At 34.6% G+C, this 19,867-nt stretch overlaps 2 protein-coding genes across 2 annotated transcripts in view; one reads left to right on the top strand and one right to left on the bottom strand.

Annotated features, from left to right (window-relative positions):
• Positions 1–19,867, top strand: part of LOC112050910 (epithelial discoidin domain-containing receptor 1-like) — a gene marked incomplete in the record, with an annotated part of 206,879 nt that overhangs the window by 96,851 nt on the left and 90,161 nt on the right. Inside the window, 1 exon segment of the mRNA XM_052890627.1 lies at positions 7,413–7,706. Coding sequence (XP_052746587.1) covers positions 7,418–7,706 — 289 coding nt within the window.
• On the bottom strand, positions 2,797–3,675 carry LOC112057102 (succinate dehydrogenase [ubiquinone] iron-sulfur subunit-like). Its single transcript, XM_024097626.1, has one exon. It carries the CDS (start codon positions 3,673–3,675, stop codon positions 2,797–2,799), a length of 879 nt encoding a protein of 292 aa, XP_023953394.1.

Below are 19,867 nucleotides of genomic sequence, written 5' to 3' on the forward strand. Positions count from 1 at the left end.
AGCTTGGACGCGTATTCGTGATCGCTTTTAAAAGCACGTTAGAGAAAAGTTGTCACAATGGACCTTAATTACATACACGTGCGAGCCTTTTTCAGTACAGCCTTAACAAACACGATCAAAAACTTTTGGCCGCCCACAGGAAATGTGCCACCGAACCGAACTTTGCAGAACATCGCTCTCATTTTCAGGCAATATTTAAAACGGTAATTACTAAACTTCGAAAATGTTACTCAGTTTACATAAAGGTTACGGGCCGTATTTAAATTTAATCGACCATTTGCTGAGTGTCTTCCAAAACTTACTGAAATTGAATTTCCTTAACTCGTGTCACCTGATTCTTTGTTCCAGGGTTTTAATTATCTCTTGGCTTCTCTTTAATCTTTTTCAATGTTTTGTTACTCACTGTACTTACAGTGAAGCGGATAGATATATTATATATACGAGTCTTACATACATACAGATATTAGAGCTGATAATAAAGTTAAGAAAATAATTAAAATATAATAAACATTCATTATCAACCCATATTCGGCTCACTGCTGAGCTCGAGCTCCTCTCAGAATGAAATGGTTAGGCCAATAGTCCATCACGCTGGCTCAATACGGATTGGCAGACTTCACACACGCAGAGAATTATGAAAATTCTCTGGTGTGCAGGTTTCCTCACGATGTTTTTCCTTCAACGTCTTGAGACATGTGATATTTAATTTCTTAAAATACACACAACTGAAAAAGTTGGAGGTGCATGCCCCCGACCGGATTCAAACCCACACCCTCCAGAATCGGAGGACGAGATCATATCCACTGGGCTATCACAGCTCGAATAAACATTAATAGGAGGGAATCAACGGTTAATCTGAGGGAGGGGCATTTTTTACGTAAATAGTTTTTATATTTCACTTGTTTATTATAATGTACAAACTTGACCTCAAATATACGTCTACCAAATTACTGTTAGTATTTTGTAGATGGGCTATTGTCCGCATCACCGTTTCTCATTGTGAAATTTAATTAAACTAAACTTCAAAATATACCAAAGATTTCTTACGGTTACATTTTATATTTCATTTTGCGTTTTACGTCTACCGTTAAATTAAAAATTCCTCTTTTTTACGGCGCAGTATAAATTAGTATTTCATTTTGTAACATATTAGGGACGAAAGACGGTGAACTTAAGGAGAAATACACAAATAACTAATATTTATACATCTAGGTTTATTAGTGTTATAAAAAGAAAAGATATGTTTGTTTGTTTGTACCACCACTCTGAAATCACTGGACTGATTTGAAAAAATATTTCACCATTGCAATCCCACACGATGAACATAGGGTATATATTATTCGCGTACATCCATATAACTACACAAGTGAAACTTCGTGGCATCTGCTAGTATTACTACTATAAAACACATCCTCCGTTCTGTCTATCCGCGATAAACTCGAAGACTTCCATACAGCTTTCATCATAGTTATTTTTTTATGACACCTAGGATTTTCATCGAAAAAGAAATGATTATCGTTTCAATATGTGGTTTATATTAAATGGGTTAATTCAAAGTGGGTTATATTAAAACAAGAGTGAATATGCATCTTCTTGACAAGTAGAAGTAGCAAGTAGGCAATAACGCCTATAGTTAGCTACCAAGTTTTGGATCTGTAAGTCGTCACTGGCAACACGCACTATTTAAAGACCTTTGTCTTCAAGCCCTGAGGAATTTTGAACGTAATGATGTCGCGGAATTACCCGAAGGCTGCCAACCGAACTGGATTCGGCGGTTCACCTCTTTCTCGATTGGACCTACCAAACTGGACCGTTGCTAGTAGTAGTAACTAAAACTAATTAAAAAAAACATAATGTGATGATGCTAAAATTTGGTCGGTACTATGCAAAAGGTTGCATATCTATCATCAGCGCTAGTAACCAGAAGCTAAAACAAAACATTAAATACATAGAAACGTCACAAATGTCACCATTTGCATTTTATTGCCGAAGTTTCTGGCCACAGAACGCCCTATTTTTATGATAAAGTTATTCAAATGCACGGTAAGGTCATAAATTGAAAAAGGGGTATCCTGGCACGGCAGGCACTGAAAAACTTATTGAGCTCCAATGTCTGTCACTGTGGCTTAACCGCATGGACGACTTTTACATTCAACTTTTGATGTCTCAGTCCGAGAAACGAATTCCTGAAAACGACGGAAAATTTGCTATTATGCCTTTAAAATTGTTTCATTGATCTTGTTATTAGTGGAGCTTTTGCATCTGTACAGCTAATTGCGTTTTAGAACAAAATTTTTTTTTTATTCTTAGGTAGGACTTGTTAATTCATATAAAAACCTATCTATTTGAATACTCGTGTTTTTATTGTTCTATTAGCTTTTATATAAGGGTGGATTACAAAAAAATAAGAACAAAACAATAGAACGATATGGAACAAACAAGTTTTTTTTTTAATTTAGGACAAAATTTGTTTGTATAGTAGCAACTATGGAAATAAGCGACATTTGTCATGTATTCACTAGATAATAAATAATCTAACTTCTGTTACGAATCTAAAAATTAAAAACGATTACCATGTATTAACAAAAATTAAAAACCAAAGAGAGCAGACAAAAACTCGGGTGTCACGTTCTTAAAATAATTAAGTAAAAGAATCATATTTACGAATTTGCAAATCAACTGATATGAATTATAAGTGAGCTAAACTACCGCAGACATTAAAATTCAAAACACAAAAAAATTTGAAATTTCTTAAGTTTATTTGATCAATAATAATAAACTTTAACATCCACATGACTATGATCCGCTGGATGAAAACTTCATGGTGTCAATTTCTGGCGGAGGTTTCTTGTCCAAACCAGCAATCAATCTCTTTAGTTTCGCTATAACAAAACCGGGATGCAATCCTTTTGGACACGCAAGCGTACAGTTCAAAATAGTGTGACATCGGAATGCCCTAAAGTCATCCCTCAATTCGAATAATCTCTGTTCAGTATCCTCATCCCGAGAGTCTACTATCCATCGGTAAGCGTGCAGTAAACTAGCGGGGCCATAAAATCGTCGACCATTCCACCAATAACTGGGGCATGCCGTAGAGCAACACGCGCAGAGTACGCATTCATAGAGACCCACTAATTTCGCATTATCTTGAATGCTTTGTGCGTACTGGAATTTCCCCAAAGGCCCTGCATCACGCCGAACAAGATAAGGACGCAGGTTATTATAAACTTCAAAGAAGTGTGTCATATCCACAACCAGATCTCTTATTACGTACATGTGCGGTATCGGATATATATTAATAGTCTTGTCAGGCGGTATAGCCGTAATACAAGCGAGGCAATTACTTCCTTGGAGATTAATCGCACAAGAGCCACATATGCCTTCTCGACACGAACGTCTGAATACTAGTGTTGGGTCCATGTCTTTTAACTTTATTAAAGCATCTAACACCATTCTACCACAAGTGCTGATGTCTAGATCATAGTTCATTACTTGAGGCTTTTCTTTACTAGCAATACCACCAAACCTGTACACTTTGAATATCCTTCTAGGGTCCACAGGTTTTTTCGAAACTGTTGGTGCTGCCTTGTGACCAGAGTAGGGCTTGTTCAAAATTTCACATACTTTATCTCGATTAGAGTTAATAAAACTAAATAAACGAAAAGATCTTTGCATTATGATCTAAAATGAAATGTTATATTGATTCATTCAGTCAAAAGTCAAAAAACACATAAAAACACATTTTGTCATAATAAATAATGACAATTAAGTTGTCTGAATTTATCAGTATCTCCAGTATGTTTTTTTCAAAAAAAAAAGGTTAAATATTAAACTCATTTAAAGCATTTATATATTCTATTTTACTCTATTATTCATATAGTTATAGTTCACTCACTTTATATAAAACTTTACCAAAGAATAGTTTGAACTCAACTGCACAGAGGTGGATCAATAAGAGAAACTTACAACTGATAGAGGCTTAGACACAATTTAAATCAACATTATTTCCCATATTTAAAGTGTACCTACATAATTAATCTTTATTTTACTTACCTTGAAGTATCTTTATACTCGTATTACTTTACTTATCTTGAAGAGTTTACAACAGCTAAATAAAGTAACGTATGTATAAGGCCTGTTTTTAGACTAGCTTCATGTACAAGGCTTTTGTAAAGAATCCGCAGTATTCATGGGATTAAAATGTGTATGACGATGCCGTACAGAAATGACATTTTTAAAAATTTTATTCATTCATTTCATTATCAATCCATATTCGGCTGACTGATCAGCTCGAGCCTTCTCTCAGAATAAGAGGAATCAGGTCAATAGCCCACCACGTTGGCCCAATGCGAATTGGCAGACTTCACACACGAAAATTCTCTGGTATGGTTTCCTCACGAAGATTTCCGTTTGATTTCTTAAAATGCATACAACTGAAATGTTGAAGGTGCATGCCCTGTACCGGATTCGAACTCACGCCCTCCGGAATCGGAGGCAGAGGTCATATTCACTGGGCTATCACGGCCTTTATTTTTCAAAATAGCGAATTTAATTTATTTCCCCATATTTCAAACATTAGTTTGTGTTTAGATTTCAGCAACGGTAGCAATTGTCAAAGTTAGTCAACTATCGATTGGCAAATTGAGTGGACTGTGGGGACTATAACAGTCACAAATTATTATAGCCAGCCGGAAACACAACGATACAAATTGATTTTGTGCGCCAAAATTTGCAAATAACTTGTTCGACGTTTGAAAGTAACTTGTTATTTGAAAAGGTTTTAAGATATACAATAATAAAATCTCGTTCTATCGTGGTATGTACCCGTTTAAATAATATTCATAATATAAGGCACGTTTGGAACCCTCGTATATATATATAATTATAAGTTTTCGACTTTACTTACCACCATTAAAATAAATCATGACATAACTTGACGTTTCAAAAGTCCTTGTAAACCAAACCTTATTGAAATAAATGAATTTTGAATTTTATCAGCCGGATCAATATTCATTAAATTAGTATTACTTTCATTCACACTTATTACATGTAAAGTAAATTGGTATAAATTTTTAAAAATTTAAAACTAAATGAACTCTTAATTTATTTTAAATATTTAATACATTATTATTTATTAATTTACATATTAATTATTAATTAATGTAAACAGAGACTACTTGCAATAAATTATTTTTTTACATGAAATTAGACTAATAATATGTATTTTAAAAAATCACCGTCACCGACCCTAATAACCCTTTTTAAACTCCTCAAAAAGGGTTGGGAACCCCAGCCCGAACAGCCCCAGGGTCTCCGCACCGAGAGGCACATAAATGAAATTCCAATTTAGACTTTCACGTTTTAGTACGTCCGTTCAACACTATAAATATAAATAACTAGAAAACGCTAAACGACATTTTTTTGGATACATTATTTTTTGTACTTCCTATATGTATGAAAAATTTTATATTTGATCCAGTTGATATGACAAAAATAAAACAAACAGACTTCATTTATAATGTATTACAGCATACTGTATTATATCATAAATGAGGTCAGTTTGTGGATAATGTTTGTTGTTATGGATAATAATAATTCATTGATTATTAATATCCATAACAACATTTATGGATAATAATAATTCATTGATTATTAATATCCATAACAACAAACATAATAATTTTAAAAAATCATATAATTATTAATATAAAAAAGGTAAAGTTTGTGGTGTTGTATGGGGTAAACTCTGATATATACTGAACCAATTTTTAAATTCTTTTACCATTAGAAAGCAACGTTATTTATACATATTTTATCGCCATCAGTCATTGGAACGTGAACCATGCTGGCGAAACTTCGGGGCATCGGGTAGTATATAATATTTTATGTATAAATAATTGTAATGAAACACGGCTAAAACTCACGTGATATTAGGTCGGAGTATGCCCGACTAGTCAGTTTGGATCGTGCCGCGATGCAAGAACCAGCTCATGACTAAGGGCCCCGTATGGGTTCGAAACTAGTCGGGCATACTCCGACCTAATATCACGTGAGTAGGAGCCGTGTTTCATAATCAATTAATATGAATAACACTCACGATAGTTTAAATTCTAAAATAATTGTAATACTCATAACTATATTAGTAATATTTTATATAAAGCAACGCTACACAGCCCAAAGCCCGCGCCTTGAATGTTCGTCGTTCTCTATATTATATAACCCTAAAATGTACCCCCGCAGTTTGTGAAGCCCGACTTAGTAACGATAAATTAATGTTTCTCAATAAGGAATTTATAGTCGGCATTTAAATTGTATGAAATATATAGCGAGCTTGTCAAACTTCGTTAACCGCCAACTACCAAACTGAGCATTCTGAGATGTTATAACTGGCAAAGTTATTATTATATTACTCTGGACTTCTTTGCAATATATAAATACTAATATATCATCATTATAATTTTTTAAAGGTCCTTATGAGAGGGATACGGGTTAGCGGGCTTAGTGATGATGTTTAATTCATTAACGACCACTATCTATATAAGAACCGTGATAGCCTAGTGGATATGACCTCTGCCTTCGATTCTGGAGTGTGTGGGTTCGAATCCGGTCCGGGGCATGCTCCTCCAGAGAATTTCCTTAATTAAAAACCCAGGACCTCGTGCTCTGAAGCCCTATAGACTAACCACTTCACCAACGAGATAGTTAATAGATATACTGCACACCAAATTAAGTTTATGTTTTCTAAATTATGAGTTAAAATTATTAGAGTTAGAAGATTTTTTACGTTTACCGTCTAAAAAAGGACACATCATAAAATGTTCTAACTCTGATGTTTTTAGTTCACTTCATTTAAAAGATAAAGCTTATATTTTATAAGTGAAAAAGCCAGAAGCGACGTCGACACCTTCTCGCGTAAAATCCAGGACGCTACAAGAAGAGCTAAGGTTTATCGCCATTCCGACCCTTTTCCAAAGACACTTTTCTATTATCCTAGTAATACGTTCAGGAACCTTATAGTGCCTTGTCACAGTAAACAAAAACGGTTTACGGTTAAAGTGCAAGAAGTCATGCAATGTTAAAAAAGAGGAAAATATTTTTCGTTCAATCGATAAGTTTCCCACTTTATGTTTCCTACCCTTTTATACGTAAATGAAATAATTATTCGTATTCTATAATGATTGTATTTGGAATTACAATATATATACGTACCACTACACAAATATTATCAAGCCTAACATTTGTGTGTGTTTGTGTGGGTGTGTGTGTGTATAAATAGGGGTAGGGTAGAAGTATTGTAAAGGTAGGTTAGTGTTAGAGTAGGGATAGAGTAGAAGTATCGAAGGGCTAGAGAAGGAGTAGAATCAAAGTTAGAACTTTCAGTACCATATTAACTTTATTAATCTTTGTTTCAGGCAGGATGTGGTCATTAGCGCCACTGGTGATTCGGCTGGCGGCCGTGTCACTGGTGGCGCTGGTCCTCGCTGACCCAGGCCCTGACAGTGTCACATCAGTCATAGCTGACCCACCAAAGCGCACCGGCCCAATACCACGTAGCACGATCCCTCCGCAGAAGAAGAGGCAACGTCAACGCAACCGCCGTCGCACTACCACCACGTCGACCACAACGACCACGGAAATGTACGATGACGACGATGATACCACGACTCCTACCACCACTACAGTCGACCCAAGGACTTACGATCACAGTAAGTAGCTTTCTTTTATTTCAGACTTATGGATTATGCTCAAAGCACATTAATTATGGCCGTTAAGGGAAGGGAGCGTAACAATTAAATCCCCTTATTTTGCATCGAGGGTTAAAATCGAAGTAAATTATAAATATCAGAATTGACAACAACCGGAAATTGTATTCTGGTCCTATTTATAGCGAAACGCAACAATATTCGTGTAAGATATTGAGAATATTGACAAGTTGGATAACTTTCCTGACAGTTAAAGCGAAACACAGCTCCTGACTATTTCAATGTAGAGATGATATTGACCGAAAGTACTTAAAAGAACTTGAAGTAGAGTTATAAACCATACAATGGGGATTTGTTAAGTTTTTAACTCTACTGGATGACTAGGTTTGAATAATATTATTTTTTTAAATATTCCGGAAAATAAAGTAAATTTTAACTAATTAATACTTAAAACAAAGATGTAAACATAAACGCATAATTAAAAAGATATTTGCAATTTTGTTTGAATGCTCCTATTTTGAATACGTCCCTGTATATTCTTGTAGTTCCAAAAGTAATAACCGCAGATACCTTGTTACTTATACAAACTTGCGTAACAAATACATGTACAATTAAAAAAAATCTTTTCATCCCTATTGCTAGGACTTTTTATCATTTTAACCATAGAATGTAGAAAAGTGCCAAAGCTAAGTTTTACTATACATTCAAGAATTTCAAATTTCTCAAAAAAATCACATTGAACATTCTACAGTAGGTACGGTAACATCTAAAGAGCGTGACCCTTCGATTATCCCGAAAATGTTGTTAGCATTTATTATTAAAAGTGTTTGGGAAAAATAATATTGACAAATATATCCGTTACAATAATTATGATTAGATCGAAAATAACCATATTTCATGTAAATTAAATAATAATAAATGTCTTCTGCTATATCATCATTATCAACCCATATTCGGCTCACTGCTGAGTTTGAGTCTCCTCTCAGAATGAGAAGGATTAGGCCAATAGTCCACCACGCTGGCCCAATGCGGATTGGCAGACTTCATATACGCAGAGAATTAAGAAAATTATCTGGTATGCAGGTTTCCTCACAATGTTTTTAGTTCACCGTTAAATACGTGATATTTAATTTCTTAAAATGCACACAACTGAAAAGTTGAAGGTGCATGCCCCGGACCGGATTCGAACCCACACCCTCCGGAATCGGAGGCAGAGGTCATATCCACTGGGCTATCACTGCTCTATATAAATGCATGAATCACGTTAAGTTATCGTTTATTAAATTTATAAAAGTTGCAAGAATTCGCAACAAATTAAAAATTACAGCACCGTTGAAACATATTTCCTTTTAGAAATAATTCCTGTCTAAAGAAATGTTTCGTTTCACATTAATTAATGGTATTCTCTGTTATTCTTCGTCTTATTAAACGGAGGAGAGGCAATTAATTATATAGTGATATAATTCCTTTATTACGCTCTACTGAGTGCTAAACTGAATGCATCTTGCGCGAAGACTAAAAAATGAAAACAATTTATTTGATCACACTTTTAATTTAAAAAAAGCTGACGCGAATTCGACCGCGTGGAGTTCTGTGACCCACCTGACTTTAGAAGATAAATAATAATATTCTTAAAAAATAGACATATGTTATTGCGGTTTTTTTTTGTTTATAAAAAAAATATGTGAAAGAAGTATCATTTTGATTAAAGCTCGGTGACGGGATGATTTTTAGGGTTCCGTAGTTCTATAATTATTATTTTTTAATATTTTATAATATGTATTACAAAATTTAAAACAAAAGACGTGCCATACCAGCCACGTCTCGGAAAACAGAATTCAGTACAAAATGTCATGCTGGCGGAACTCTCTCGAAACTGTCACCATTTGGCGCATAGTTTCCAAGGGCCACCTTAAAGGATGGGACAATACGTGTAAACATCCAAATTGTTATAGCCGAAAAAGGAAGGAATTCATTTGAAAATGTTACTCTCCGGTCATCGATGGAATTCGCTGAGTTAAGACAAATAATAGCCTTTCGGGGTAACTAATAGCAGAATGGTCTGAATCTCCAGGAACGGTTTATCACCTTCAATTTATTACCGTTATTCCTGTAATACTTGTAATCGAAGTTGTGACGAAAATTGTAATTTTGAGTGCAGATACTTTATATTTATAGAACAGTTGCTCCATTTACTTTGATTACTATTGCATTTTATCTAGTACTCTGCAGTTATTTATCAACTTACCACAATACACATCTAGTTTCTGTGTAATGTATACAGGGTGATTCGGTCTTTAGTGCGGATATTTTTTTTCGTGGTTCTGTATCATTAATAGAATATAAATCTACAAACAGTTCGATACATTTTATGTAATTTTTTTTTTAATTTATGTCTCTAAAATAACAAAATAATGTACATATTATTACTAAACAAGATATATTCAGCTTAAAAGTGATCTGGTGACGTCCTTTAGGTATCAAACGAAAATAAAATAAACGCACAATAGGGTGAACCTAAAATTCTGTTCAAAAGTAAATAACTTTAGCTAACGATAATTATGTTATTTTTGAGTTAAAAAAAAAAAGAAAAAATACGTGATCATTAAATTTTGTTTATGTACAAAATATAAAAATATCCGCACTAAAAAAATTTTCTTCCTGTATAAGTAGATACTAATCTAAACTTTTGTGTAGTAATACACCACGATGTTTCCACTTGAATTTTAAACATAAAATTAAAATAATGTAAAGTTTATTTATTTCAATTAGGCTTACTTTACAAGCACTTTTGAACATCTAGCAGTATTATTAGATAATGGTGATAATTAGTTGAAAAAGAAAGTTCCGATTATAACACGAGATTCGTGCATCGAAATGCATTGACCATATTTTTGTATAGTTCTTGAATATTATAAACACAACAAATTTACACACAAATAGAACAAGACACTTATTAATGACAATAACCGTGACCGGCGATGTGATTGATTACCCAGTGATTCTGAATCATTATATGGGATATAATGAATCTAATTGGAAGTGGAGATTCCTATACAAAATTTGTCAAATTAGATTTTGTCTAAAGGGTGGTCCATAAAAAAATATTCAAATAGGACAGTTTGTTTTTAGTTTTAGCGAAAGTAACAAAAGTTTACAGAACAATAATATTCACAAATGTTTAATATCTATAAAAATCTTGTTATCGAAAAGTTACAAGGAGAGTTAACATTTTACAACATTTCAGTGCACAACCGCAAGCAAGTTGCACTGTCTTATACCATTTTACAAAGAGCTCAATCAGTTTTTGAATTCTGTTTTAGCGCCCAGTAATAATGTACTGTGCCATAAAATAGCTGAGGTCAACGCTGAATGGTGAAAGTTCTCCCCTAAGGAGGTAGGGAGCGGATCGTCATTTCACGCCTCTTGAGCGCGTATCGAACCAATATTAGGTTTATTAGATAGATGGGCCGGCGTAAAAAGCGATTTTTCATTTTTCTTTTCACTTTTATCTTTTTCAGTATTTCCAAATAGAATTATGTGTTAATAAATTTTGAGTTTGAATTGCTTTGGTCTCAAAAGATTTGAAAGTATTAACTTAATTGTCTCGCCGTGTACGAAGATTAGAGCAATCAAAGAGAAGGGAGAAATAAACTGAATTTTGCACACGGCGTACCTTTGCTTATCATAATATTCGTTTTTGAGCCCCGATGTAAAAAACTGTGTATTATTTATCGTATCTGTCTTTGTGTTTGTCTGTGTCATCGTAGCATTTTAATAAAATTAGCTTTGAAATGAATTTTTCAATGAAAAAAGCAATTTGTGATATAAATTAAAATAAAAATCGTCACTCTAACTAAATTAATGAATCAAATTAAAACGGAGGATTTTACATATTACATTTTCAGTGTAATATGTAAAATCCTCCGTTTTAATGTTTATTACATTTTTCTTTAGGGATTATTATTGTATTTCTGAACAGTTGCGCACTATTATACGATTACTAGCAGAATCTACTTGAGATTTGGTTTTAGTTTGGATTACTTTATTAATGTATTATGTCTTCCATGAAACAAAGATAACCAAATGTGGTATAAACCACCCAGTCAAACTACATTAAACATCAGAGTAGTTTATAATGCTTGAAAAAGGTTGAATGGTTTCAAATTCTATAACACATACTCTGTGTTTTTAGATTCAGTATAAAATGTTGTGTCATAAAATTTCTTATTGACAAAATTTTATGCTTCAATATTGGAAATGAATTCAATAATACATGCTTTGCAGTGGAAAAAGTATACACATATTTTGCCATTCTACCAGCATAACCGCATTCAAAATCGTTAGGGAACGTACCAATTTCCAATTTCCTCAAGTTTTCCCAGCTACGTGAACCAAAACCGATCCCGATACAATACGAAGTAACCTTGTAATATCCATTTCAGCAGTCTAATGTAAAAATTCAGCGTTCGTTGAAAAATTCTAAGTTCTTTTGAAACTAAAGTACTTACACATTATATTTTGTAGTTTAATCTAGTTGTGTCTGCAGTTTTACCTGCGTAGATCCCGTAGCAATATAGTAATAAAAAGTAGCCTTTGTGCTATTTCTAGCCAGAATCTACTTCTATGCTACATTCGTTCAACATTTAAAGAGTTTTATATGCTACTAGCGGACGCCCGCAACTTCGTTAGCGTAAAATCGGTTTTTTTGGATGGATTATTCCGGGTAAAAGTAGCCTATGTTCTGCTCCAAAGTGCACCTTATCTCTATTCTAAATTTTGTACTAATCGGCTCAGCGGTTTAGCCGTGAAACAGACAGACAGACTTTCTTTCGCGTTTTTAATATTAGTTTAAATTACTACCAAGCCAATGGATTAAGTCGCGGGTCTATTTACGGTAGTTTAATTATATTACATTAGTTATACCTAAATGGTTTTATAATTAGGTAATTATGTAATGTAAGCTACAATAATTGATAATTGTAAAACACAATGGAGTTATTTATAATGAATGAAATAAAATGAAAACCAACATAAGTACCTACGTACATAGGTACATATTAATATTCCATATGTGCCAGCCTCCGTGGCGCAGTGGTATGCGCGGTGGATTTACAAAACGGTGGTCCTGGGTTTGATCCCCAGCTAGTCCAATTGAGAATTTCTTAATTGGTCCAGGTCTGGCTGGTGGGAGGCTGCGGTTAGTTACCACCCTAAAGACAAAGACGTACCGCCAAGCGATTTAGCGTTCCGGTATGATGTCGTGTAGAAACCAAAAGGGGTGTGGATTTTTATCCTTCTCCTAACAAATTAGCCCGCTTCCATCTTAGACTGCATCATCACTTACCATCAGGTGAGATTGTAGACAGGGGCTAGTTTGTAAATAAATAATAAAAAAACTAAAAAAAGAAGTAAAAATATAGAATATAAAATGATCACAGCGCATGTTGCAGTAACAACTTTTATGGCCACTAAAATCAACCACTGTATGTGACAGGCACATTTGTTATAATGCTAGTAGCCTACATTGAGTCATGAGGTTACAACTTTAAACTTAAAATAATTATCGCCATTATTTTTATTAAATAATTGCCATATCTTTTTTAAATATGACCAATATTCCCATTTCCCTCCAACCAGTCGGGAAAGACTGTATTAGGAGTGAGTACGACAATAGACCAACATGGCGGGGTTCGAACCACCACCCCTCGGTGATGACTCCGACCGCTCCTACAGTTAGGCTATTGAGGCTATTATTATCTACTTTCTGCAATTATTTTTATGTATGTGATAGACCGACTTCCAAAAAGGAGCAAATTCTGTGGACTGTTTTTAAAAAGGATTTTAAAGATAAGTTAAAAACAACAAATGCCATGATAAATACATACGTCTGGAACCCTAAACGAAGTAAAAAAATCGCTACTTAATAAAAATGCTATTATGAGTGGCTTTCTTTAAAAGAAGAAGAGGGCTTTTTAAGAAAACGACTAATCCATCATTATTTTGTTGTTATTAATTATACTAACATTCGGGCGTTTAAGTTATTTTTTAAATCGAAGTTTATAACATAAATCTCCTCGAGGTGGCCTGAAAATTTCAGACAAAGAAAAGCAATAAATTAATAAATAATACGATAGTGCTCTACGGTGGCTTTGGCATAATGCCATGTAGGTAAGATTGGACGAAGGCAGGTTCTGTGTTCTCCGGATATTATTTCTAGATATAATATTTATAGAAGTACACCGCCAAATGGCGCATTATGTAAAATATCCAAATAGGTGTTTTTCTTATACAATATACGAGTGCATTATACTTTTTATACAAGACTAAGTAATCTTGTTTTAGTATTGAATAAAATCTCAACCCGATAAACGTTTTGCCTCATAAACGTTTTGAGGTGAACAATTTATATCATTTAAATGAAAAATAGATATTCCTTCTGACTTTGGATAAAATTTCATAAAAATTGGTTTGTAAGTTCGATAGCAAACACCTGCGACACAAGAATCTATACTAATATTATAAAGCGGAAGAGTTTGTTTGTTTGATTGAACGCGCTAATCTTTAAAACTACTGGTCCGATTTAAAAATTATTCCAGTGTTAGATAGCCAATTTATCTAGGAAGGATATAGGCTATATATTATCCCCGTATTCCTACGGGAACGGGAACCACGCGGGAGAAACCGCGCGGCGTCAGCAAGTTTTATATATTAGATAACAGCATAATTTAAAATACTAAGATTTTTGTTATTGAGTGCATTGACGTATAATCAGTGGTAGATAATATGAATTTCAGTACTTATGGTTATAATTTTGCTAGCCAAAAGACATAAAAAACAGCTGCAAAAATTTAAAAAACTGTAGGTGCATACTCTGAAAACAACGAGTACCGCTTCAAACCAGTTCAACAAAGAGCTGAAATTAAATTTACGCTTCGCAAAGAAAAAACTAGTTACAAGAGGAAATTGGCGGAGACAGTGACAAATTATGCCCGCAAGAGCAAGGTATTCGACCTCACTCTAACACACCTCGAAATGTATTTTTTATTTCTAACCTGGCATGTACACGAAGTTGAACGTGTAATAGTCATGAATTTAATAAAACTTCACATTTTAAAATGGAAACTTGGAGTCCAGCTTTTACCGTTGGATTTTAGTAAATTATATTTGATCAAAGTTAGAACGTTATCAAGTTTGACTACCTTTGTATAAAACTCAAATAAATAAACAAAATCTATTAGAGTTAAATTGAATAGCAAAAAGTAGTCGCAAACTTAAGTCGAACAATCTTGAGAAAAGTTATTGGTGTACTAATGAATCAAGATAACAAAAAGATGTTATGAAATTGGATTGGAAACCTAACATAGAAAAATATTCTACCTTATTATAATGCTGTTTAATATAAATAAATAAGTATATTTTCCTAGAGATTGCAGCTCTTTGCTGGTGTAGTATTTACTGAAACAAAGCTAGATTTTATGATGCGGAATAAGTTAAAGCTGGAACAGAAAATTTTATTATTAGTACTTACGTACCTACAATTAGTTACAATTTGTTGCTCGTGTTAATTAAACTTATTAAATGATACGAAGCTTTTTGTCATTCGTGTTAAAGGGCTTTTTCAGTTTTATAGTTTAAATATTTGGGAAGTGCTGCAAAGAATAAATTGTATTTTTTCGTAAATATGTACAAGAGCGATCTAATTTTAGTGAAGGTGACGTCATGATTCTACTGTAACTTTTGACGGCTTCCGTGGCGCAGTGGTATGCGCGATGGATTTACAAGACGGAGGTCCTGGGTTCGATCCCCAGCTAGGCTTCTTAATTGGTCCAGGCCTGGCTGGTGGTAGGTTTCGGGCGTGGCTAGTTACCCTACCGACAAAGACGTACCGCCAAGCGATTTAGCGTTCCGGTACGATGTCGTGTAGAAACCGATAGGGGTGTGGATTTTCATCCTCCTCCTTACAAGTTAGCCCGCTTTCATCTTAGATTGCGTCATCACTTACCATCAGGTGAGATTGTAGTCAAGGGCTAACTTGTAAAGAATAAAAAAAAAATATATTATTTCATAGATTTTTTCATTATCAGAGCTTGCAAAAGAACTCATCCGAGGAAGTACTGCCGCTTGTATATTTATATATTCCGGTCTGCAAATGTAAGGCATCTTGTACCTGTAATTACAAAAGCATAATTACAGGTACACAAACCTTTTACAATTACTCTTTTGTAATTACAGGCTTAAACACCCGCGCCTCAGATTAACTGGCATAGCGCAGGACATTATAGGACGCATTCCTTGCATGCCCTATAAAGAGTTGCTTTGTTATCGGCAATCGCTTTCTACTTACCATGCAAGGGTCATGAATACATCATTACCTCGGTGAACGATTGTAATATGAGCTACTGCAACCGCATTTTTTCTGCATCAAGATATTTTTATGTTTTCTTTTTTTTATTCTTTACAAGTTAGCCCTTGACTACAATCTCACCTGATGGTAAGAGATGATGCAATCTAAGATGGAAGCGGGCTAACTTGTTAGGAGGAGGATGAAAATTCACACCCCTTTCGGTTTCTACACGTCATCGTACAGGAATCGCTTGGCAGTACGTTTTTGCCGGTAGGGTGGTAACTAGCCACGGCCAAAGCCTCCCACCAGCCAGACTTGGGCCGATCAAGAAAACCTCAATAGGCCCAGCCAGTGATCAAACCCAGGACCTCCGTCTTGTAAATCCACCTCATCCATGCTCATCACACAAATAATTTCCATTTTGGGAATCGAACCCAGGGCTGTGAATGGGTCACTACCACACCACGCGGTCATCTGTATCTAAAAATCTTGTGTTTAAAATTAGGAGATTATGAAAAATTAAATAAGGTAGATGTAATGAATTACGTTATACCTATCTGTAATATTAAATTGCAGCCTAAAATTCTATTAAGTGGAAAGGTAAAAAGCAGACCCTCTGTTTTATTGAAATACTGGTTGAGTTATTACATTACCAAGTAGGCTTTTGAATTTGCCTGATATTAAACTGACAAAGTGCTTTTTTTGTCAAAGAATATGCTATTTACTAGACATATTTTATTATGACTAACATTAAATTTCCCCTCCAGAGTAAGGGCGTTCATCATCATCATCATTATCAACCCAGATTCGGATCACTGCTGAGCTCGAGTCTACTCTCAGAATGAGAGGTGTTAGGTCAATAGTCCACCACCACCACCTTGACCCAATGCCGATTGGCAGACTTCACACACGCAGAGAATTAACAAAATTCTCTGGTATGCATAACGATGTTTTGCTTCATCGTTTGAGACACGTGATATTTAATTTCTTAAAATGCACACAACTGAAAAGTTGGACGTCCATGCCCCAGATCGGGTTTGAACCCACACCCTCCGGAATCGGAGGCAGAGGTCATATTCACTGGGCTATCATGGCTTATATTATATAACCTTTATTAATGGCTGGTGTAGTTACCAGGCATTAATAAAGGCTATAAAAGAGTAAGGGCATTACAACTCATAAAAAATTATGCTAATTAAGACAATTATTTCTATTGAGTATTGTAATATAATTAAATACTTTATCCTCCTATATCGACAAATTACTATGAAGCGGTTTCGATAACAACCTAAATCCATCCCTATATCAATAAACAGCCATAATACCCAATCAATTGAGGACATAAAGTATTACACAACTTTTATGTAGCAACGGTATCAGTAGGTAATATTTAGTACAGATTTCTTTAAGAGTTCTCTGATGAAGTAGTATAATAAGCCCAACGAAAAACATTATAAATCATTACTACAATTACACTTAAAAAGTTTCTGGCATAAACGCAAATAGTATGGGATATTTTTCCATGTATAAGAGCAAGAATCATGAATGCTGTTTAACCATTATCAAATTACATTAAAAATATTTTGTGTAAACTGTATACAACAAAAATGGAGTTATATGTTCAAAAAAGGAAAGTAAAAAGGTAGTATTATTCAGTTCGTAGGAATGTTAAATGATTTATATTAGGTAGCTAGCGGACGCCCGCGACTTTGTCTGCGTGGATATCGATGTAAATTTCCAACCCCAATTTCACTCCCTTTTATTTATATTTGCACATGAACTAACATTTTCAAAATATCTCCAATGTACAGAATTTTACTTGTTACAGTTTTATTATAAGTATAGATAAAGCTAAATCATCTCGAATACTTATTTAAAAATGCATCTAAAATTTTATATATTTTTAAACAGCGCTACACCGAATATTCACTTCAAAGAGTTGATTGTTAACGTGATTGCAAAATACTTGATTGAATGCTTTTGTTTTTATTTTGGTATTGTACAATAATTAAATTAAGACATAAAGCTTTTCATATTTGAATGTTTATTGTTTATATAACTCGAGGATATTTCCTGTTAGGTGTTGATTTTCAATGCTATATTTCACTTGTAACGAAACAACTTTTTATCTTTGAAATCAACTCAATCTATACAAATATCATAAATATGTAAAGTTTGTAATTATGTGAAGTTGCAGGGTATCTCTGGATATACTAAACCGATTTTGAAAATTCTTTTACTAATAGAAAGCCAAGTTATTTGTGAATGTATTATAGCTTAAACATTATTCCTGCTTTCCCACGATAACTACGAGAAAAACGCCGGGCATCTGACAGTTTCTAAATATATTCCAATACTTGAGTGTGCTTCATAAGGTGTCTTTTGGGAAAATTAAATAATGTTTTGTTTTGTCTTGCATTTTCAGCAATGCAGTAAGGTAGCAGCATAAGAAAAGTATTTAACCATGATTCATCATCAATATCAGCTTATTTTAACAGCCCACTATCGAGCTCAGCCTCCCTGCTCATAGAAAAGGGAATATGGAGCTTAGACCTACCACGCTTTTTCAATAAGGGTTGGTGGGATATCTGATTATATCTAAAATATCACTACTAGGCTATGTAGTTGTTAATGATTTTTATGGTGGTAAGGCTGATGGTGAACATTTGCGTAAACTTACACAAAGGTAATTCAATATATCCGTAAACTCATAAAGGATAATAGATGTTACCATAAACAATTACAGTTAAGTTTAATTCTCATCCTGAAGTCAAACAATGCGGACGGAGACCGTAAACAAAACAATTAGAATCCTAGAGAGGGTAGTTACGGATCCCCTTCAAAACTTTCAACCTTCTGTCTTGGAGTTATGTGTCTTATAATAAATCACTGAAAAGTTAGAGCGTACGGAACATGTGAAAATTAACATTTATTTTCTGATTCATGCAAATAGTTTTGCTATTAAAAACTCGTAAATCACAAATTTAAATCAAGTGTAATTTAAGTGTAATTTAAGGCATTTTGAAATCTGGAAGAGCTCTGCTGATGCAGCCGCAGCGTCCACACAGTCCATCGTGTCAGGAAGGGGTGAAGACGCAAGGGTGTCCAATTTCTACGCGTCCCACACCAAAGGCCTACCTATCTGCCATGGCATTAATGACATGTCATCCGGTCTCTTGCCATCGTCGCGTGCCATTCCGTTAGGTTCTAGGCAGGCACGCCAGCGGTGACAAGAGCACGACGGATGATGTCGTTTAGGATAGCATGCCGCGAAATACGGCCAGTGCTCCTATTACATAAAAGGCCGTGGCGTCCGATTTATCGATTACCTCTCCACAGATACAGCGATGCGGAGATATCCCGAGATCCTGACCAACGAACGGACAAACAACAAAGTGTTTCTTTAAGGGTTCCGTTTTTTTTTCCATTTGATACATCTCTCTCTATAGTAGTTCCTTCATTACTGAAGATCGTGGCCCTGGTAAGATGCCAGCCTCCTGCGGGTCCACGCCTTCCATCGGCTTCTGTTGGTGGTCATCGCTGTTATTGTGTAGAACTTCGTCCCTTTATCCTCCTTCAGCTGGTCAGCCCACCGTGTTGGTTAGCGGCAGCTCGGTCTTTTCCCGTCAGTGATGCCTGATACGATTTGGATATACAGAACCTTAAAAATGAGCTGAGAACCCTAATCAATTATCGTCAATGATATAATTCTCTGAATAAACAAATTTAGAGTTTGAGTTTGATTCCATTAATTATAATTAGTTAGTCCTTTTAAAGATTTGACTTCTTTGGAATAGCAATTACTTACCGTGATTCC

The sequence above is a fragment of the Bicyclus anynana genome, chromosome Z (assembly GCF_947172395.1).
Source record: "Bicyclus anynana chromosome Z, ilBicAnyn1.1, whole genome shotgun sequence".
NCBI lineage: Eukaryota > Metazoa > Arthropoda > Insecta > Lepidoptera > Nymphalidae > Bicyclus > Bicyclus anynana.

Excerpts from the sequence above, each read along its gene's own strand:
- LOC112057102 (XM_024097626.1), bottom strand. The coding sequence starts at position 3,675 with ATGCAAAGATCTTTTCGTTTATTTAGTTTTATTAACTCTAATCGAGAT.